At 41.9% G+C, this 22,976-nt stretch overlaps 1 protein-coding gene and 1 pseudogene across 4 annotated transcripts in view; both read right to left on the bottom strand.

Moving 5' to 3' along the window:
• ZDHHC15 (zDHHC palmitoyltransferase 15) overlaps positions 1-22,976 on the bottom strand; it is a 441,448-nt gene that overhangs the window by 285,971 nt on the left and 132,501 nt on the right. For all 3 annotated transcript variants that reach the window (XM_080652621.1, XM_080652622.1, XM_080652623.1), the window contains one exon: positions 16,251-16,345. In XM_080652621.1, the coding sequence (XP_080508747.1) occupies positions 16,251-16,345 (95 nt within the window). The remainder of the gene's footprint in view (positions 1-16,250; positions 16,346-22,976) is intronic.
• On the bottom strand, positions 11,702-12,010 carry LOC308240049 (10 kDa heat shock protein, mitochondrial-like; annotated as a pseudogene). The gene has a single exon. The product of its transcript is annotated as a 10 kDa heat shock protein, mitochondrial-like (transcript).

Here is a 22,976-nt window from a genome sequence, read left to right as displayed (position 1 = left end):
GCAGCAAGGATTAGAAAATATATTTGAAAAAATAATGACAGAAAACTTTCCTGATATGGGGAAGAAAAAAGTCACACAAATACAGAGAGTTCTGAGCAAGATGAATCCCAAAAGACCCACACCAAGACACATCATAATTACAATTGCAAATGTTAACGACAAAGAGAGAATCTTTTTTTTTAATTTTTTTAATTAAGGTATTATATGTGTACATATCTTACCATTGCCTCCCCCACCCCACTCCCATACAAGCCCTCACCCCCCAATGTTTTGCATCCATTGGTTATTCTTATATGCATGCATATAAGTCCTTCGGTTGATCTCAAAGAGATAATCTTAAAGGCTGCAAGAGAGAGACAGAGAGTTACCTAGAAAAGATCCCCAACAGATTATTAAATGATTTCTCAACAGAAACACACCAAGCTAGAAGGGAATGGAATGAAGTATACAGAGTGATGCAAAGCAAAGGAATAAATCCAAGAATACTCTATCCAACAACACTATCAATCAAAATTGAAGGGGAAATCAGGAGCTTCACAGACAAAAAAAAAGGCTAAGGGAGTTTATCACTACCAAGCCAGCAATGCAAGAAATGCTAAAGGGAATGCTGTAAAAACAAGAAATAGAAAGGGAAGAAGGAACACAGGCATAAAGAACAGAAATGGCTACAAACAAGTACTTATCTATAATAACATTAAACATAAATGGATTAAATGCTCCAATCAAAAGACATCAGTGACTGAATGGATAAGAAAACATGACCCAGATCTTGAAGAGGAGAGCAGCCTCTTCTAGGAAATCATCAGCACCACCAGCCAGACAGGCCTGGGACACTGTCCCCGACCCGGCAGCCACTCCAACCAAAACCCTGCTGCCCCACCTGCAGACCCGAGGACCCTGGGACCTCCACCTCCAAAGGTGCACTGCTCCCGAGAGAAACCAATATGGCGGCATAGGTAAGCACCTAAACTGCTGCCTCGCACAACAATTTCAAAACTACAACTAAAAGACAGAACGTCTATCACCCAGAACCACGGGAAAGCTGGCTGAGTGGAAGTTCTACAACTAGAAGGAAAGAGCAAACAGAATTGAGGGGTGCAAAAGCACTGAAAAGCTGAGGTACAGAGACGCGCGAATCGGGCTGGCGACGGGTGACTGAAAGTGCTGCTGTTTTCAACCCGAAGGGAGATAAGCTCCCGTTTACTCCGAACTCATTTCTGGGGAGACGCGGGGGACCCAAACTCCTACGGGGAGAAGCTGGACTGTCTGCCGTGGGGTCGGAAAGTGAGGGAGGCTTGCTTGCAGGGCTGCGCACAGGAACAATTGTTTATTGTGCTGGGGCATGGGACGTGGGGACACGGTTGGAGACACAGAGCCACAGTGCCGGCTTACTGGCAGCCATCGCTGTTTGCCACGCCCTAGCCTAGTCACGCCCTGAGACCCTGCCCTGCACAATCTACGAACCCACCCAAGCTCCAAGCAGCGGCGTTAGCATATGAATGGCCTGCCCTATCGCAGCTTAACCTAGCAAACCTGCAGCCCAGGTCAGACAGCTCCAAAACTTCCAAACCCCAAGCAAAGAGGAGAAAACTGTAGTTCTTGCTGTAGCTCCTGCTGGGTGGCCTCAGACAGTAGCTGACCTGCACCCCATTGGAGATCCAGAAGCCAGTGTACCTAGTGGTCAGTGTGAGACACCAGATTTCAACTCATCACATCCATAAGTGATACATTCAAGAGGCAGACTCAGTGAGCACCAAAGCCTCACTGAAACAAGTCCTGCACCATAAACGTGTCTCCAGCGCAGCAGTTCATCCATTATAGACACAGCGGGTCCTCACAGCCAATTGGCCTGGAGGTCAATTCCTCCCAGTGTACCAACAGCAATCAAGGCTTAACTACACCAAGACTTTGCACTCAGCCCACAAAGGGGTGTACCAAAGGCGTCCACCTCAGGTGATTGGGGAGGCTGAGCTATTGGCCCCTATAGGTCACCTACCACACAAAGCCACTCCATCAACATAAGGAAGCAGCAAAATGCGGAGACAAAGAAACATGTCACGAATGAGAGAAATGGAGGAAAGCAAACTACTGGACGACATAGAGTTCAGAACCACATTTATAAGGTTACTCAAGAATCTTCTAAAAACTGCCGAGAAACTTGATGAGACCTCTGAGGAGCTTATTGAGACCTTCAAGGACCTTAATGAGAATGCCAAAAAAATGGAAAAGGACCAGTCAGAAATTAAGCATACACTGTCTGAAATAAAGAATATACAGAAACTCAACTGTAGATCAACGTACCCCAAGAATCAAACCAAAGATCTGAAATATGAGGAAACAAAAAACACCCAACCAGAAAAACAAAAAGAAAAAATCCAAAAATATGAAGATAGTGTAAGGAGCCTCTGGGACAACTTTAAGTGTACCAACATCCGAATTTTTGGGGTGCCAGAAGAAGAGAAAGAGCAAAATATTGAAAACCTATTAGAAGAAATGATGACAGAAAACTTTCCCTACCTGGTGAAAGAAATAAACTTACAAGTTCAGGAAGCACACAGAACCCCATACTAGAGGAATCCAAAGAGGACCACACCAAGACACATCATAATTAAAATGCCAAGGGCAAAAGACAAAGAGAGAATCTTGAAAGCAGCAAAAGAAAAATGGTTAGTTACCTACAAGGGAGCACCCATACGACTGTCAGCTGATTTCTCGGCAGAAACTATGCAGGCCAGAAGGGAGTGGCAAGAAATATTCAAAGTGATGAACAGCAAGAACCTACAACCAAGATTACTCTACCCAGCAAAGCTATCATTCAGAGTTGAAGGTCAGATAAAGAGCTTCACAGACAAGAAAAAGCTAAAGTAGTTCATCACCACCAAACCAAGATTACATGAAATGCTGAAGGGTGTTCTTTAATAAGAGGAAGAAGAAGAAAAAGGTAAAGATAAAAATTATTAACAACAAAATGACATCAAATACATACCTACCAATAAGTGAATCTAAAAATCAAGTGAATAAAAAAATCTGAAGAACAGAATGGACTGGTGAATATAATAGAATCAGGGACATAGAAAGGGAGTGGACTGACAATTCTCAGGGGGGAGGGGGGAGGGGGTGTGAGGGGTGCGGGAAGAGACTGGACAAAAGGCTTACACCTATGGATGAAGACAGTGGCGGGGGCTAAGGGCATGGGGTGGGGTGGGGAATCAGGTGGAGGGGAGCTAGGGGGAAAAAAAGAGGAACACCTGTAATAATCTGAACAATAAAGATTAAAAAAAAGGTGCACTGCTCCCACAGCAACAACCCAGCTGCACAACTTTAGCGCCAGGGCCCCTCAGAGTGCGTCAGAGCTCTGCGCCAGCAAAAGCACTGCCACAGTCATGCATTTCCAACAAGCAGGCCCCCTGAGCCCATCTATCCATAGGGTGCTCAGGGGAGCAACTGTGAGCCCCGGCTGGGTGCAAACTTGGACAAACAGGGACACACTCCCCCAGCAGAAGAAATTCTGAATTCACTCATCCTGGACACCTGCCCAGAGATGCCTTGATTTTGCGGCTTCAGTGCCAGCGCTCTTCAAAGTGCTTCAGTGCGCTTCACTGGCAAACGCACCAGAGATGCCCCGTGAGCCTCCACTGGGAGTACGCACCTAGCAAAACACAGGTGCAGCAGCAAAAACTGAGTCTTCCCACCCCACAGCTGCACTACTCTGGACACTACAGTCACATGCTTTTCTAGCACACAGGCTTCCCAAGCCCACCCATCCACAGGCAGCCCTTAGGTGCCTCTGTGAGTCCCTGCTGGGTGTGCACTTATACAAACAGGGGCACACTGCTGGGCTGTAGAAACTCTGAATTCCCTCTTTTGGGATACCTGCCATACCTGCCTATAGATGCCTCAATTACGTGGCTTAAGAGCCAGGGTCCTTCAGAGCGCCAGTACACCCTGCTGGTAAACGCACTGTGGGTGCCCCTGTGAGCTGCCACTGGGGGTGTGTTTATCCAACCATGGAAGGAGCAGCAAAAGCTGAGTCTGCCCACCCTAAAACTACAGAACTCTGGACTCCACAGTCACACCTTTCCAGAGCGCAGGCCTCCTGAGCCCCACCACCCCAACAGACGGTTCCTGAGTGCCACTGTGAATCCCTGCTGGGCATGCACAATTTCAACCAAGGGTGCATGACAGCAAAAATAGTGACACCCCCCCTCCACGGCAGCTGACTTCTAGACACCACAGTTGCACCTTTCCAGCTCACAGGGCCACCTCAAGAGAACCCAAATAGCTCAAGTAGGGAGCTATGCTAGATTACCAAGCCCAGGAGACTTGAGAGATCACACCAGTACCACCATCTGCAAAAGAACCTGGGTAGCAAAGCAAATGGATCTACAATTAAAACATTACAGCAAAACATGGGAAGACAAAAAAGAAATCCCCAAAGGAAAGAAAAAGAGGAATCACCAGAAAGGGAGTTAAATGAAATTGAGACTGCTAACATATTAGAGAAAGAATTCAGAGTAATGGTTATAATGATGCTCAAATGGCTGGATGACAAATACACACAACTCAATGACAAATACACACAACTCAATGAGAATTATAAGGAGCTGAATGAGAATGTCACCAACATGAAAAGGAACCAAGAGGACCTGAAGAGCGACATAACTGCAATAAAGAACAAAATAGAAGGCTGAAACAGTAGACTAGAAGAGGCTGAGGACCACATCAGTGAAATAGAAAACAAGGTAGGAAAAAACACACAAACACAGCAGAAACTGGAAAGAAAACTTAAAAAGCAAGAGGAGAGCCTAAGGGAGCTTTGGGACAACACAAAATGAAACAACATTCGCATAAAAGGGATACCAGAAAGAGAGAAAGAGAAGCAAGGAATTGAAAACCTGTTTAAAGAAATAATGACGGAAAACTTCTCTGATATTGGGAAGAAAAAAACTATGAAAGTCCAAGAAGCACATAGAGTCCCAAACAGGATGAACCCCAAAAGACTGACATCAAGACACATCATAAGTAAATTGGCAAACAACAATGACAAAGTAAGAATCTTATAGGCTGCCAGAGAGAAACAGAAAGTTACCTACAAGGTATCTCCTATTAGAATATCAATGGATTTCTCAACAGAAACACACCAGGCCAGAAGGAAATGGAATGAAATATACAAAGTGATGCAAAGCAAGAGACTGAATCCAAGAATACTATCTCCAGCAAGGCTATCATTCAAAATTGAAGGTGGAATCATGAGCTTCACAGACAAAAAGGGGCTAAGAGAGTTTATTACCACCAAGACAACAATGCAAGAAATACTAAAGGGACTGCTGTAAAAAGAAGAAATAGAAAGGCAAGAAGAAACACAAACAGTAAGAATAAAAATGACAAACAGGTACTTATCAATAATAACATTAAACATAAATGGATTAAATGCTCCAATCAAAGAAATGGGGTAGCTGAATGGATAAGACAACATGAACCATATATTTGCTGCCTGCAAGAGACCCACCTCAGAACAAAGGATTCACACAGACTGAGAGTGAAGGGATGGAAAAATTTTTCAGGCAAATGGAAATGAGAAAAAAGCTGGTTGCAATACATATATCTGACAAAATAGACCTCCAAGTAAAGGCCATAACAGGAGATAAGGAAGGCCACTACATAATACTAAAGGGAGCAATTCAGCAAGAGGATATAACTTTAGTAAACATATATGCACCCAATACAGGAGCACCCAAATATATAAAACTACTTCTGGAAGATATCAAGGAGAGATCAATAGCAATACAGTCATAGTAGGGGACTTTAATACTCCACTGACACCACTGGATAAATCCTCTAAATAAAAATCAGCAAAGAAACAGCAATCCTAAATGACTCACTTGATCAGATGGACTTAATTGACATCTTCAGAATATTTCACCCCAACGGTACAGGATATACATTCTTCTTCAGTGCACACGGGACATTTTCAAAGATAGACCACATATTAGGACACAGGCAAAGTCTCTTCAAATACAAGGGGATAGAAATCATAACAAGCATCTTCTCATATCAAAATGGCATAAAACTAGAAATCAACTACAATGAAAACAATGAAAAAAAATCACACACTTGAAGGCTAAATAGCATGCTATTAAACAATGATTGGGTTACCAAAGAGATCAAAGAAGAAATAAAAAGCATCCTGGAAATAAATGACAATGAAAACCTAACAATCCCAAATCTAAGGAACACAGTGAAAGCAGTCTTGAGAGGGAAGTTTATAGCTCTACAGGCCTACCTCAAAAAACAAGAAAAAACTGGTAGTAAATTATCTAATCTTGCAACTTAAATAATTAGAAACACAGCAACAAGAAAAGCCCACTGTATCCAGAAGGAAGGAAATAATAAAATCAGAGTGGAAATAAATGACCTAGAGACCATAAAAACAACAACAACAATACAAAAGATCCAAGAGCTGGTTCTTTGAAAGGATAAACAAGATTGATGAACCTCTAGCCAGGCTCACCAAGAAGCAAAGAGAGAGGACCCAAATAAACAAAATCAGAAATGAAAGAGGCGAAATAACAACAGACCCCACAGAAATTCAAAGCATTGTTTAAAAATACTATGAAAAACTCTACTCCAACAAACTAGACAACCTGTAGGAAATAGACATATTCCTGGAAAAATATAACCTTCCAAAACTCAATCAGGAAGAATCCAAAAGCCTATTCAGGCTGATAACTATGGAAGAAATTGAAGCAGTCATCAAAAAGCCCCGAGCAAACAAAAGCCCGGGGCCAGACAGCTTCACAGGGCAATTATACCAAACATTCAAAGAAGAACTAAAACCTATCCTCCTCAGACTATTTCAAAAAATTTAAGAGGAAGGAACACTTCCAAGCTCATTCTATGAAGCCAGCATCAGGCTAATACCAAAACCAGATAAAGACAACATAATGAAAGAGAATTACAAGCCAATATCCCTCATGAACATAGATGCTAAAATCCTCAACAAAAATTTGAGCAAATCGGCTCCAGCAGTACATCAGAAACATCATACACCATGATCAAGTAGGTTTTATCCTGGGGATGCCAGGATGGTACAATATCCACAAATCAATAAACGTGATTCATCACATAAACAAATTGAGAGATAAAAATCGCATAGTCATATCAATTTATGCAGAAAAAGCATTTGACAAAATCCAGCACCCTTTCTTGATAAAAACTCTCAGCAAGGTTGGAATAGAAGGATCATAACTCAACATAATAAAAGCCATATATGACAAACCCACAGCCAACATTATACTCAATGGGCAAAAACTAAAACCGTTTTCCCTAAGAACAGGAACAAGACAGGGATGCCCACTCTCACCACTCCTGTTCGACATGCTACTGGAGGAACTAGCCATTGTGATCAGACATATATAAAAATTATTGAATTACTGTCTATTTTTCCCTTCAGTACTATAAATAATTTTTATATATTTAAATAATCCAATATTTGGTGAATATATACTGTATTTACAGCTGTTATATCTTCTTGATGAATTTACCCCTTTACCTTTGTATAATTATTTTCTTTGTCTCCTATAACAGTTGTTGACTTAAACTCTATTTTGCCTGATAAAAGTACAGCTATCTTTTTTCTCATTTGACTCCCATTTTCATGGAATATCTTTCTTCATCCCTTTACTCTCAGCTAATGAGCATCTTTAAACCTGAAATGATTCTTTTATAGGCAGCAAGTAGTTGTGTCTTTTTTATTTAATTCGGACAGTCACTCTACGTCTTTTGATTGGATAATTTAAATCCATTCACATTTAAAGTAGTCATATACTATAAATATATACTGTACCATTTAGTTAATTGTTTTATGGCTGTTTTGTAGTTCCTATTTTCCTTTCTTCAATTTTGCTGATTTCCATTGTTGTTTGCTTATTTTCTGTAGTGATGTGCTTTTATTTCTTTCTCTTTATCTTTTGTGTACCTGCCAGGGGTGGGCAAACTTTTTGACTTGAGGGCCACAATGGGTTCTTAAACTGGACCGGAGGGCCAGAACAAAAGCATGGATGGAGTGTTTGTGTGAACTAATATAAATTTAAAGTAAAGGAGCGGAGGGGAGAGCAAGAGAACCAGATAGAACAGCCGGATCTGGCCCGCGGGCCGTAGTTTGCCCATGGCTGTCTAGAGGGTTGTTTGTTATTGTGGTTACTATGGAGCTTACAAAAAAAATCTTATATTTATAAAATTCTATTTGAAGCTTGTAAAAGTTAATTTCAATTGCATTCAGAAGCACTGACATATTTTCTCCCAAACATTTTATATCTTTGATTTCACAATTTATATCTTTTTATAGTATGTCCATTACCAACTTGTTTTAGCAAAGTTATTTTTAACATTTTGTCTTATTAACCTTTATACTAGAGTTAGAAATGATTTATGCACCACCTTTATAGTATTGGACTATTTTAAGTTGGCCTATGTACTAACTGTTACTAGTTGTATTTTAACATTTATATGTTTTCATGTTACTAATTAGCATCTTTTTATTTCAGCTTGAAGAACTCCCCTCAACATTTCTTGTAAAGCAGTTTTCCTGGTTATAAACTCCATCATGTTTTGATTTTTGAATTGTTTGTTTTTTGGTTGCCAAGTCTGTCTTTCATTTCTGAAAGATGTTTCTGTTGACCGAAGCAATCTCTGTTGGCACTTTTTCTACCAGCATTTTTTTGTATACATTCTCACTCTATTGTTTCTTGCAAGGTATCTGTTGAGAAATCCAATGATAGCCTTATGGTGGTTCCCTTGTAAGTGAACAGCCTTTTCTTTCTTGATGCTTTCAAAATTCTCTCTTTGACTTTGATTTTTGAAAGTTTGATTATAATGTGTTCTCATGAAGTCCACTTTTGTTTGAAACTGTTTGGAGACTTTAGAGCATGATGTACCTGTATGACAAAATCTCTCCTCAAATTTGGGGAGTTTTCAGCCATTATTTTTTAAAATAGGCTTTATGTCCATTGCTCCCTTCTCCTTTTATTCCCACAATGCATATATTCTTTTGTCTGATGGTGTCCCACAGTTCTCATGAACTATTTCACTTTATTTATTTTTTTTAATAGAGTTTTCAGTAATTTTTTTTAATCTTTTTTTAATTTTTTTTTATTTTTTTATTAAGGTATTATATGTGTACATATCTTACCATTGCCCCCCCACCCCACTCCCATACATGCCTCACCCCCCAATGTTTTGCATCCGTTGGTTACTCTTATATACATGCATATAAGTCCTTCAGTTGATCTCTTATTTCTCCCACCTCTCCCTAACCTTACTGCTGTAATTTCACAGTCTGTTTGATGCTTTACTGCCTCTGTATCTATTTTTTTGTTCATCAGTTTATAATGTTTTTCATTATCCCCAAATGAGTGAGATCATGTGGTATTTTTCTTTCATTGACTGGCTTATTTCACTTAGCATAATGTTCTCTAATTCCATCCAGGTGCCTACAAATGGTAGTAATTCCTTCTTTTTTATGGCAGCATAGTATTCCATTGTGTAGATGTACCATAGTTTTCTGATCCAGTCATCTGCTGACGGGCACTTAGGCTGTTTCCAAATCTTAGCTATGGTAAATTGTGCTGCTATGAACATAGGGGTGCATATATCCTTTGTGATTGGTGTTTCTAGTTTCTTAGGATATATTCCCAGGAGTGGGATTACTGGGTCAAATGGGAGTTCCATTTTCAGTTTTTTGAGGAAACTCCATACTGTTCTCCACAGTGGCTGCACCAGTCTGCATTCCCACCAGCAGAGCACGAGGGTTCCTTTTTCTCCGCATCCTCGCCAACACTTGTCGTTTGTTGATTTGTTGATGATAGCCATTCTGAGAGGTGTGAGATGGTATCGCATTGTCGTTTTGATTTGCATCTCTCGGATAATTAGTGACTTTGAGCATGTTTTCATGTGTCTCTTGGCCTTCCTTCTGTCTTCTTTTGAAAAGATTCTATTTAGGTCTGTTGCCCATTTTTTTATTGGATCATTTATCTTCCTTTTATTAAGTTGTATAAGCTGCCTGTAGATGTTGGAGATTAAACCTTTATCAGTGATAACATTTGCAAATATGTTCTCCCATACAGTGGGGTTTCTTGTTGTTTTGTTGATGGTTTCTTTTGCTGTGAAAAGCTTTTTATTTTGATGTAGTCCCATTTGTTTATTTTCTCTTTGGCTTCCATTGCCCTAGGGGCAGTATCAGTGAAAAAGTTCTTTTGGCATATGTCTGAGATTTTGCTGCCTGTGGATTCCTCCAGTATTTTTATGGTTTCCCGTCTTATATTTAAGTCCTGTACCCATTTTGAGTTTATTTTTGTGTATGGTGTAAGTTGGTGATCTAGTTTCATTTTTTTGCATGTATCTGTCCAATTTTCCCAACACCATTTATTAAAGAGACTGTCTTGACTCCATTGTATGCTCATGCCTCCTTTGTCAAATATTAAATGCGCATATTGGTTTGGGTCGATATCTGGATTCTCTATTCTGTTCCATTGATCTATATGTCTGTTCTTGTGCCAGTACCAGGCTGTTTTGAGGACAGTGGCTTTGTAATACAGCTTGAAATCTGGTATTGAGATCCCTCCTACTTTATTCTTCTTTCTCAGGATTGCTGTGGCTATTTGGGGTCTTTTTTTATTCCAGATGAATTTTTGGAGAGTTCTTTCTAGGTCTGTGAAATACGCCATTGGTATTTTAATGGGGAGTGCATTGAATCTATAGATTGCTTTGGGTAGTATGGACATTTTGATGATGTTGATTCTACCAATACTATTTCACTTTAATTCTCCCCACCCCCCCACCCCGCACCTCAACTGGGTAATTTCAAATGACTTATCTTTTAGTTTGCAGATTCTTTCTTTATCTTGATAAAGTCTGCTACTGATGTTCTCTATATAGTTCTCCATTTCACTCATTGTACATTCCAGCTCCAGAAATTCTTTATGGTGCTTTTTTATGATTTTTTGTATGCCTTCTTTTTTTGTTCATGTATTCTTTTTCTAAGTTTGTTGAGTTGTCTATCTGTGTTCTCTTATAATTTTCTGAGCTTATTTAAAACAATTATTTTGAGGTTTGTTTGTTTTTTCCCTGAAGATCTCCATGGATTTGCAGTTGGTTACTAGGATATTTGTATTCCTCAGGTGGTGTAATTTTTCCTTGAGTTTTTGTGTTTCTTGAAGTGTTGTATAGATGTGTGGATATTTCATGGAGCAGTCACCTTTTCTTAATTTTAAGGAATGGTTTCAGTGGGGAAATACCTTCACCTGTTGGTGGATGCAAATGTGTCAGCTGAGTGGAATGAGGCAGTTCCAGCTCCAGGGAAGGTGTAGTGTAATAGTATCTGTAAAGCTCTTTCAGCTGTCATCAGCATCAGCAAAGACTGAAGGTGTCCCCAGTGACCAAGACTGCATGTGTATGAAGCAGTCATGAGATCTGTGAGGGTCTTTAGTGGTAAAGGCTGCTACTTTCCTCTTGATTTCTCTCTCTTTTTTAAAAAAAAAATTATATCAGTACAGTGAAACAATTTTAAGACACTGAATGCCATTAGTGTATATATTATTAGTTTATTATAAACAAGACTCAGAAATTGTTTATATGATGAAAGATTTCAGAACTTCAATGAAATGGGCAGCTTCAGGTGCTGCCATTTCAATAGTTCTTCATTTCAGTCTACACACTTTGCAAGAATGTCACCATCTCTAAATAACAAATAATCCTTGTCATCTGGAACTACTTTGATGTCTCCATATTCTGGAAGAAAAAATGTTATCTTCAACTTTCATGCTAACTGGTTGAATCTCTCCACCCTTTCCTTTGGAGGGCAATCCAACAGCTACTACTGTTGCTTGCAAGACTTTCCTTGAGATTTTTCTGGACACATAATGCCTACTTTGGTTACAGTTTCCACAGCACTTCTTTCAACTAATACTCAGTCCAATAAGGGAAGAAACTTTCTAAACATCTTTCCTGCCATGACTCCTGTCTCTTCAGTTTGTACTCTGCTGTAATGCTGTAGCTGCAAAGTTTTATCTCCCATGGTGGAAATCATGGCTGAGGGAATCCTTTGAGCCACTTACAGTAGCTGTGTCAATTAAGTTTGATGCATGGGTGACCATGGAGTGCCCACGGGGTCAGACTGGAGTGGAGGCATACATGAAGCTACTGGAGTGGCTCTTGGTATGGGGCAGTGGTGGTACTAGTGCCTGTGGTATAGGCACTCACACTGCAGTGTTGGCAATAGTGTGTGAGATAAAGATGCTTGGGAAGCAGCCACACAACCTAGGTACAGAACTCAGGCTCACACAGAGCTACAGAGGCTCTGTGGTATAAGGCATGGACTCCATTGACTTAGACAAATGCACTTGCAGAGAAGGTATATGTGATGCATAAATGAGTCTGCTATGGTAGTGCCTTGGGTACCTAAGTTTGGGTATTTGTGGAGAAGCTATGAGTTCTAGAGGACAGGTGGATCCACTGAAGCAATGTTCCAGTTTCCATATTGTGAACACTTGCAAACTGGCCACAGATCCAGAGACCAGAGCACAGGTGTGCATGAAGTGATAGTGTCACTGGGATCTGCAGCATGGGATATCCATTGGTGTCAGTGGCTCTGATGTCTGAGGTACTGGTATATGCACAGTGGCCCTGGAGACAGGATTTGGAACATGGGCATGGGTGGAATGGCTGTGGAACTTGGGTCTGGGGCAGGTGCACATAGCACAGCCTTGATGCTGGGGTCTAGGGCAAGCACAAGGTTGGTGGTGGCAGCCTTAGTACTGGAATGACACAACAGTGCTTCTTTTTCATAGAGAGGTCTCAGAATTCCACTTTAAAGAGAATCTGTGGTAGTTATGGCTGTTGCTAACCTCAGTGGCAAAAGCTGCTAGTATCCTCTGTGGTGAAGGCTGCTGGGGTCTAAATCAACAAACATTTTTGGGGTCTTCTGCTATTAAAGCTGTAGGAATTCATGGCTGTGCTTAGGACTATTGAGGTGTTCAGTGGCAAAAGCTGCCAGGGTCCTCCACAGAGCACACCTTGTGGGTGATACTGTTAGGACCCACTCTTTTTATTTGTTCTTGGCCTTTTCAATCTGTATCCATCATACTGATCTCATCAGCAATCTTTCCTATGTGATCATTCTCTATTTTTTGTTCCACGGTGTTGTTGCAGCTTCTTAATTAGACACTTTACCTCTACCATGACTATTTTCATTCATGCATAGCTGTCATTTTTTGGGGGGAACTGGTATCTTCTACTCTGCCATCTTTCTGACATCACTAAGGAAGATCTTTATCTCTTTGTATCTTGTAACAATTTTTGGCTTAAAACCTCTTCCATGTGACATTAGTATAGCTACCCTTTTTGTTCTCTTTTGGTTACTATTTGCTTGGAATAACATTTTACATCCTTTCACTTTTTACCTCGTTATGACTTTGGTTTTAAGTGACTCATTTGTAGACAGCATAAAGATAGATGATGTTTATCAATTATGCAAATATCTGCCTTTCAATTGGATAACTTAATTCATTTATATTTCAAATAATTACTCATAAAAAGTGCTTATACAAGTTTTCTGTTCAATTTTATGAGCTTATATCTTTTATGTCATCAATTCTTGCATTACTGCCTTCCTTTGTGTTTAATTGGATTTTTCTTGTGCACCAATTTGATTCAATTTTTTAAATATATTTTTATTAATTTTAGAGAGGAAGGGAGAGGGATAGAGAGATATAAATATCAATGGTGAGAGAGAATCATTGATCAGCTGCCTCCTGCATGCTCCACACTGGATATCAAGCCCACATCCTAGTCATGTGCCCTGACTGGGAATCAAACCGTGACCTTATGGTTCATAGGTCAATGCTCAACCACTGAGCGAAGCTGGCTGGGATCTGTTGTATTTTTTTAATGTTTCTACTTTGGATTTGAATCTGTTTTACAGAAGTCACATATTATAAGTGCCTGATATGATTACAAATTATTTGATAAATATTATCAAATATTGCAGAAAACACTTTGATTTAATGGAGCACAATTTTTAAATGATCAATTTAACAATTCTAATTTTTTTCCTAAGTTGTCTTCCAGAGTCTCAATGTGTTCCAAAATAATAATTTACATAATGGAACTAGATGAGTTTTCAAAATTAAAATTGGTTTTTGTTTCTCTAATTATATCACTAATGCAGGCATTGGTTTCCTAGTTTTAAATATATACATGGCTGGTGATTTCACAACTCCTTCAAATAGGCAATATTACATTAATTTATCTTTATTACTAAGAGTTGTTTTTTTTTATTATTATTATTAACTTTTTGCAGAGAGGAAGGGAGAGGGAAAGAGAGTTAGAAACATTGATGAGAGAGAAACATCGATCAGCTGCCTCCTGCACACCTCCTACCAAGGATGTGCCTGCAACCAAGGTACATGCCCTTGACCAGAATCGAACTTGGGCCCTTTCAGTCCACAGGCCGATGCTCTATCTACTGAGCCAAACCAGTTAGGTCACTAAGAATTATTTTTAAAGATTACACTCAATCTCCATTTTGTAGCAGAAGGCTTTTTGCTTCTCTTTTTGTCCTCATCTTGCTATATTGGCATTTCTACTTTCCTCTGTATTTAGCTGTTATGAAGTAACCAGAAGCCTGGTGTATGAAATTGCTGCACAGGTAGGGTCCCTAGGTCTGGCCAGCAATCAGGGCTGATCTGTGGGGCGACCAACAGGGCAATTGGGGGGGGGGTTCCCACTGGCACCCACCTTGGCTGGCCTGGCACCACCTGCTCACTGGCCCCGCCCCTCCACCACTGCTGCTCACCTCCCTCTGTGGTCCATTCACCCATCACCTGCTCTACAAGATGCAGCTTGTGTCACCCCCGCTGGCACCTGCCTTAGCTGGCCTGGGGCCTGCAGGCTGGAGGAAACTCCTGCGTTGAGCATCTGTTCTGTTAGTCAGTGTGCCTCATAGTGACCAGTCGTTCAGCTGGTCATTCCGCCATTCCATCAATTTACATATTAGGCTCTTATTATACAGGACTAGAGGCCTGGTGCATGAAATTCATGCACTGGGGGGGGGGGGAGTGTCGCTCAGCCCAGCTTACACTCTCTCCAATCTGGGAGCCCTCAGGGGATGTCCGACTGACAGTTTAGCCTCCAGGGGATTGGGCCTAAACTGGCAGTCAGACATCCCTCTCACAATCTGGGACTGCTGGCTCCCAACTGCTCACCTGCCTGCCTGCCTGATTGCCCCTAACCACTTCTGCCTGCAAGCCTGATCACCCTCTAACTACTCCCCTGCAAGCCTGATTGACTCCTAACTGCTCCCCTGCCAGCCCAATAGCCCCCAACTGCCCTCCTGCTGGCCTGGTTGCCCCTAACTGACCTCCCCTGCTGGCCCGGTCACCCCTAACTACCCTCTCCTGCCAGCCTGGTTGCCCCCAACTGCCCTCCCCTGCCAGCTCAGTCACCCCTAACTGCTCTCCCCTGCCAGCCTGGTCACCCCTAACTGCCCTCCCCTGCAGGCCTGGTCCCCTCAACTTCCCTCCCCTGCAGGCCCAGTCGCCCCCAATTGCCCTCCCCTGCAGACCTGGTCGCCCCCAACTGCCCAACCTTGCTGGCCCGGTAGCCCCCAACTGCCCTCCCCTGCTGGCCGGTTGCCCCTAACTGCTTTCCTCTGCAGGTCTGGTCCCCCCCAACTTGCCCTCCCTCCGCTGCAGGCCCGGTCGCCCCCAACTGCCTTCCCCTGCTGGTCTGTTCACCCCAACTGCTCTCCCCTGCAGGCCTGGTTGCCCCCAACTGCCCTCCCCTGCAGGCTTGGTTGCCCCCAACTGTCCTCCCCTGCAGGCCTGGTCCCCCTCAACTGCCCTCCCCTGCAGGCCTGGTTGCCCCTAACTGCCCTCCCCTGCAGGCCTGGTCACCCCCAACTGCCCTCCCCTGCTGGCCTGGTCACCCCTAACTGCACTCCCCTGCAGGCCTGGTCACCCCCCCCCAACTGCCCTCCTTCCCCTGCAGGCCCGGTTGCCCCCAACTTCCTTCCCCTGCTGGCCTGGTTGACCCTAACTGCCCTCTCCTGCTGGCCTGATCGCCCACAACTGCCCTCCCCTGCCAGCCATCTTGTGGCAGCCATCTTGTGACCACATGGGGGCAGCCATCTTGTGCAAGAGTGTGACCATCAATTTGCATATTACCTCTTTATTATGTAGGATAAGTTTTCTTACCTTCTGATTTGGCTGTTGAGGGAGTGTAAAAATAGACTTCCAGTAGGTCCAGGTAAAGAACACAAAGATGGCATGGTAGAATATGAGGTAGATAACTGAAATTTAAGAAAAAAGAAAATGTGTTCACACTATCTTTTTGTCCATTTCTAAGAGTTCAAAAAGACATAATGCTCAAAATTAAATTTCCATTTTGTTTTCCTATTACCCAATTTTTTATTATCACTATAAAATTTAAATTGTTTTTCCCATGCAGTGAGAGAAACAATTATAATGCCAAATTTTGAACCAGCAACTTTCTGGAAGTTTCATGTTTGAAAAGTTGCCATGCGATTCTGAGAATAAAGAGAAAATATCCTTTATGACAATATGGGGGAAGGTGCAGTAGCCAGTTGTTATTAACTCTGCCACTGTGGGTGATAAAAATGATAATAATAGTATTTTCACAGCACTATAGAGTTTACAATGTGCTTTCATAATATCTTATTTAATTTTTCAATAAATTTGTGAGATTGCTGATAAAATAGGAATAGTTGATTAACTATAAGGTTAATTGATTATGCCAATTCACACAACTACTATGTAATGTAGTAGTTAACCAGATTTTAAAAAGTGTATTACTGAGAAACCAAGATGGCGGCATAGGTAAGCACCTAAACTGCTGCCTCGCACAACAATTTCAAAACTACAACTAAAAGACAGAACGTCTATCACCCAGAACCACGGGAAAGCTGGCTGAGTGGAAGTTCTACAACTAGAAGGAAAGAGCAAACAGCATTGAGGGGTGCACAAGCGCTGAAAAGCTGAGGTACGGAGACGGGCGAATTGGGCTGGCGACGGGTGACTGAAAGCGCTGCTGTTTTCAACCCGAAGGGAGATAAGCTCCCGATTACTCCGAACTCGTTTCTGGGGAGACGCGGGGGACCCAAACTCCTACAGGGAGAAGCTGGACTGTCTGCTGTGGGGTCGGAAAGTGAGGGAGGCTTGCTTGCAGGGCTGCGCTCAGGAACAATTGTTTATTGTGCTGGGGCGCGGGACGCAGGGACAGGGTCGGAGCCACAGAGCCGGTTTACTGTCAGCCATCGCTGTTTGCCACGCCCTAGCCTAGTCACGCCCTGAGACCCCGCCCTGCAAAATCTACGAACCCACCCAAGCTCCAAGCAGCAGCTTTAGCATATGAATGGCCTGCCCTATCGCAGCTTAACCTAGCAAACTTGCAGCCCGGGTCAGACAGCTCCAAAACCTCCAAACTCCAAGCAAAGAGGAGAAAACTGTAGTTCTTGCTGTAGCTCCTGCTGGGTGGCCTCAGACAGTAGCTGACCTGCACCCCATTGGAGATCCAGAAGCCAGTGTACCTAGTGGTCAGTGTGAGACACCAGATTTCAACTCCTCACATCCATAAGTGATACATTCAAGAGGCAGACTCAGTGAGCACCAAAGCCCCACTGAAACAAGCCCTGCACCATAAGCGTGTCTCCAGCGCAGCAGTTCTTCCATTATAGACACAGCGGGTCCTCACAGCCAATTGGCCTGGAGGTCAATTCCTCCCAGTGTACCAACAGCAATCAAGGCTTAACTACACCAAGACTTTGCACTCAGCCCACAAAGGGGTGTACCAAAGGCGTCCACCTCAGGTGATTGGGGAGGCTGAGCTACTGGCCCCTATGGGTCACCTACCACACAAAGCCACTCCATCAACATAAGGAAGCAGCAAAATGCGGAGACAAAGAAACATGTCACGAATGAGAGAAATGGAGGAAAGCAAACTAATGGACGACATAGTGTTCAGAACCACATTTATAAGGTTACTCAAGAATCTTCTAAAAACCGCCGAGAAACTTGATGAGACCTTCAAGGACCTTAATGAGAATGCCAAAAAAATGGAAAAGGACCAGTCAGAAATTAAGCATACACTGTCTGAAATAAAGAATATACCGAAACTCAACTGTAGATCAACCTACCCCAAGAATCAAACCAAAGATCTGAAATATGAGGAAACAAAAAACACCCAACCAGAAAAACAAAAAGAAAAAATCCAAAAATATGAAGATAGTGTAAGGAGCCTCTGGGACAACTTTAAGCGTACCAACATCCGAATTTTTGGGGTGCCAGAAGAAGAGAGAGAGCAAAATATTGAAAACCTATTAGAAGAAATAATGACAGAAAACTTTCCCTACCTGGTGAAAGAAATAGACTTACAAGTTCAGGAAGCGCACAGAACCCCATACAAGAGGAATCCAAAGAGGACCACACCAAGACACATCATAATTAAAATGCCAAGAGCAAAAGACAAAGAGAGAATCTTGAAAGCAGCAAGAGAAAAACGGTTAGTTACCTACAAGGGAGCACCCATACGACTGTCAGCTGATTTCTCGGCAGAAACTATGCAGGCCAGACGGGAGTGGCAACAAATATTCAAAGTGATGAACAGCAAGAACCTACAACCAAGATTACTCTACCCAGCAAAGCTATCATTCAGAGTTGAAGGTCAGATAAAGAGCTTCACAGACAAGAAAAAGCTAAAGGAGTTCATCACCACCAAACCAGGATTACATGAAATGCTGAAGGGTGTTCTTTAAGAAGAGGAAGAAGAAGAAAAAGGTAAAGATAAAAATTATGAACAACAAAATGACATCAAATACATACCTACCAACAAGTGAATCTAAAAATCAAGTGAATAAAAAATCTGAAGAACAGAATGGACTGGTGAATATAATAGAATCAGGGACATAGAAAGGGAGTGGACTGACAATTCTCGGCGGGGAGGGGGTGTGAGGGGTGCGGGAAGAGACTGGACAAAAAGCTTACACCTATGGATGAAGACAGTGGCGGGGGGTAAGGGCATGGGGTGGGGTGGGAATCAGGTGGAGGGGAGCTAGGGGGAAAAAAAGAGGAACACCTGTAATAATCTGAACAATAAAGATTTATTTAAAAAAAATAATAAAAAATAAAATAAAAAGTGTATTACTGGCTCTAAATCACAAGGTCTTTTTAGTAGCTCCAAAGAATGCACACTATTGAAATGTTAGTTGTACCTTTAAGACAATTTTAAAAGTGGTTCACCACTGCTTTTCTTTGTATATTCTTTGCCTCCTATATGGGAAGTTTCAGTATTCTTCACAGACTTCATTATAAGATTAAAGGTTAGTTTACTGTTTAATTTCGAGTACTTGCATAGTAAGGTCTTAATACTTCCTTTTTACAAACTTTTAAAAATTGATTTTAGAGGGAGAGGAATTAAGATAGACAGGGAGACATCGATGTGAGAGAGAAAAATCCATCAGTTTTCTCCCACACACACCCCTACCAGGGATCAAACCCACAACCTGAGTATATGACCTGACAGGGAAATGATCCTGCGACCTTTTGATGTACCAGATGATGCTCCAACTGAGCCATACCAGCCATGGCTGATTACTTCCTTTAGTAATGTTTTTAATTGACTGGGGTGACATTGGTTAATAAAATTATATGCTTAAAGTGTACAATTCTATGATTCATTTTCTATATATTGGATTTTGTGTTTTAGTGGTGAACACAAGGTCTTATTACCTTGATCCATCAGAAAGACTCAAGGAAGGAGAGGAACCAAGATGGCGGCATAGGTAAACACCTAAACTGCTGCCTCACACAACAATTTCAAAACTACAACTAAAAGACAAAACGTCTATCACCCAGAACTACGGGAAAGCTGGCTGAGTGGAAGTTCTACAACTAGAAAGAAAGAGAAAAGAGCATTGAGACATGCACAAGCGCTGAAAAGCTGAGGTACTGAGGCGTGCAAATCAGGCTGGAGGCGGGCGACTGGGTGCGCTGCTTTTTTCAACCCAAAGGGAGACAAGCTCCTGATTACTCTGAACTCCAGTCTCTGGGGACCCAAAATCCTACAGGGAGAAGCTGGACTGTCTGCTATTGGGTTGGAAAGTGAGGGTGGCTTTCTTGCAGAGGTGCACGCAGCAATCATTGTTTACTGTGCTGGGGCGCGGGACGCGGGGACTTGGAAACACGGAGACACAGAGATGGCCGACTGGCAGCCATCACTGTTTGCCACGCCCTAGCCTAGTGACTCCCTGAGATCCCACCCTGCACAATCTACAAACCCACCAAAGCTCCATGCAGTGGCTTTTGCATATAAATGGTCTGCTCTATTGCAGCTTAACCTAACAAACTGCAGCTCTGGTCAGACAGCTCCAAAACCTCCAAACCCCAAGCAAAGAGGAGAAAACTGTAGTTCTCACTGTAGCTCCTGCTGGGTGGCCTCAGACAGTAGCTGACCTGCACCCCATTGGAGATCCAGAAGCTAGTGTATCTAGTGGTCAGGGTGAGACGACACCAGATTTCAACTACTCACATCCATAAGTGACACATTCAAGAGGCAGACTCAGTGAGCACCAAAGCCCCACTGAAGCAAGTCCTGCACCATAAACGTGTCTCCAGCACAGCAGTTCTTCCATTATAGACACAGCGGGTCCTCACAGCCAATTGGCCTGGAGGTCAATTCCTCCCAGTGTACTAACAGCAATCAAGGTTTAACTACACCAAGACTTTGCACTCAGCCCACAAAGGGGTGCACCAAGAGTGTCAACCTCAGGTGGTAGGCTGAATCACTGGTCACCTACCACAGAAAACCACTCCATCAACACAGGGAAGCAGCAAAATGCGGAGACAAAGAAACATGTCACGAATGAAAGAAATGGAGGAAAGCAAACTATTGGACATAGAGTTCAGAACCACATTTATAAGGTTACTCAAGAATCTTCTAAAACCCGCTGAGAAACTTGATGAGACCTCCAAGGAGCTTAGTGAAACCTTCAAGGACCTTAATGAGAATGCCAAAAAACTGGAAAAGGACCAGTCAGAAATTAAGCATACACTGTCTGAAATAAAAAATATACAGAAATTCAACTGTAGATCAAAGGACCCCAAGAATCAAACCAAAGATCTGAAATATGAGGAAACAAAAAACACCCAACCAGAAAAACAAAAAGAAAAAAGAATCCAAAAATATGAAGATAGTGTAAGGAGCCTTTGGGATAACTGTAAGAGTACCAACATCCGAATTATTGGGGTGCCAGAAGAAGAGAGAGAGCAAAATATTGAAGAAATAATGACGGAAAACTTTAGAAGAAATAATGACAGAAAACTTTCCCTACCTGGTGAAAGAAATAGACTTACAAGTCCAGGAAGTACAGATAACCCCAAACAACAGGAATCCAAAGAGGACCACACCAAGACACATCATAATTAAAATGCCAAGGGCAAAAGACAAAGAGAGAATCTTGAAAGCAGCAAGAGAAAAACGGTTAGTTACCTACAAGGGAGCACCCATACGACTGTCAGCTGATTTCTCGGCAGAAACTATGCAGGCCAGAAGGGAGTGGCAAGAAATATTCAAAGTGATGAATAGCAAGAACCTACAACCAAGATTACTCTACCCAGCAAAGCTATCATTCAGAATTGAAGGTCAGATAAAGAGCTTCACAGACAAGAAAAAGCTAAAGTAGTTCATCACCACCAAACCAGGATTATATGAAATGCTGAAGGATATTCTTTAAAAAGAGGAAGAAGAAAAAAGTAAAGATAAAAATTATGAACAACAAAATGACAACAAATACTCTCTCTTCTTCTGGCACCCCAAATACATACCTACCAACAAGTGAATCTAAAAATAAGTGAATAAAAAATCTAATGAACAGAATGGACTGATGAATGTAATAGAATCAGGGACATAGAAAGGGAGTGGACTGACAATTCTCAGGGGGAAGGGGGTGTGAGGGGTGCGGGAAGAGATTGGACAAAAATCTTACACCTATGGATGAAGACAGTGGTGGGGGGTAAGGGCATGGGGTGGGGTGGGGAATCAGGTGGAGGGGAGCTATGGGGAAAAAAAAGAGGAACACCTGTAATAATCTGAACAATAAAGATTTATTTTAAAAAAGACTCAAGGAAATTATGGTACAAACATGTTAATAGGGCTGAAACTTTCATATATTATAGCTGAATTTAAAAAAAAGCTGTACTATCTTGGTCCAGTGCCCTATAGTATAAAACTTTTTTTATGTGGTTGATTTGTATAATTAGGAAACCTCAGTTTGAAATTTAAGCAACATAAAGTAAATATCCACCACACACAGAAGTCTAACTTTCCACATTCTCTTTCTAAGCTATAATACCTGTTTGGTTTGGTGTTTGATGTGTATCATTCGAATATTCTTATTTTATATATTTATATAAATATGTATGGGATTTTTAATATGTCAAAATTTTTCCACTGTATTTCTTTTGAAAAATAATACAAATACAAGGTTCAAAATTTGAAGGTGTAAATTGTACAGTGAAAGTCTCCCTTCTATCTCTGTTCCTCAGCAATACAGTTTCCCTCCCTGAAAGCAAGAAATGTTACACTGTTGCCGAAACCGGTTTGGCTCAGTGGATAGAGCGTCGGCCTGCGGACTGAAAGGTCCCGGGTTCGATTCCTGTCAAGGGCATGTACCTTGGTTGCGGGCACATCTCCAGTAGGAGGCGTGCAGGAGGCAGCTGATCGATGTTTCTCTCTCATCGATGTTTCTAGCTCTCTATCCCTCTCCCTTCCTCTCTGTGAAATATCAATAAAATATATTTAAAAAAAAAAAGAAAGAAATGTTACACTGCCATGAGTTTATTCTGTATCATTTCAAATTTTATATATATATATAAAAGCACCCAAAGAGTGTGCTTTTTTCACACAAA

Source organism: Plecotus auritus (assembly GCF_963455305.1).
Source record: "Plecotus auritus genome assembly, chromosome: X".
Classification (NCBI taxonomy): Eukaryota; Metazoa; Chordata; class Mammalia; order Chiroptera; family Vespertilionidae; genus Plecotus; species Plecotus auritus.
This window is presented reverse-complemented; position numbering and strand designations above follow the sequence as displayed.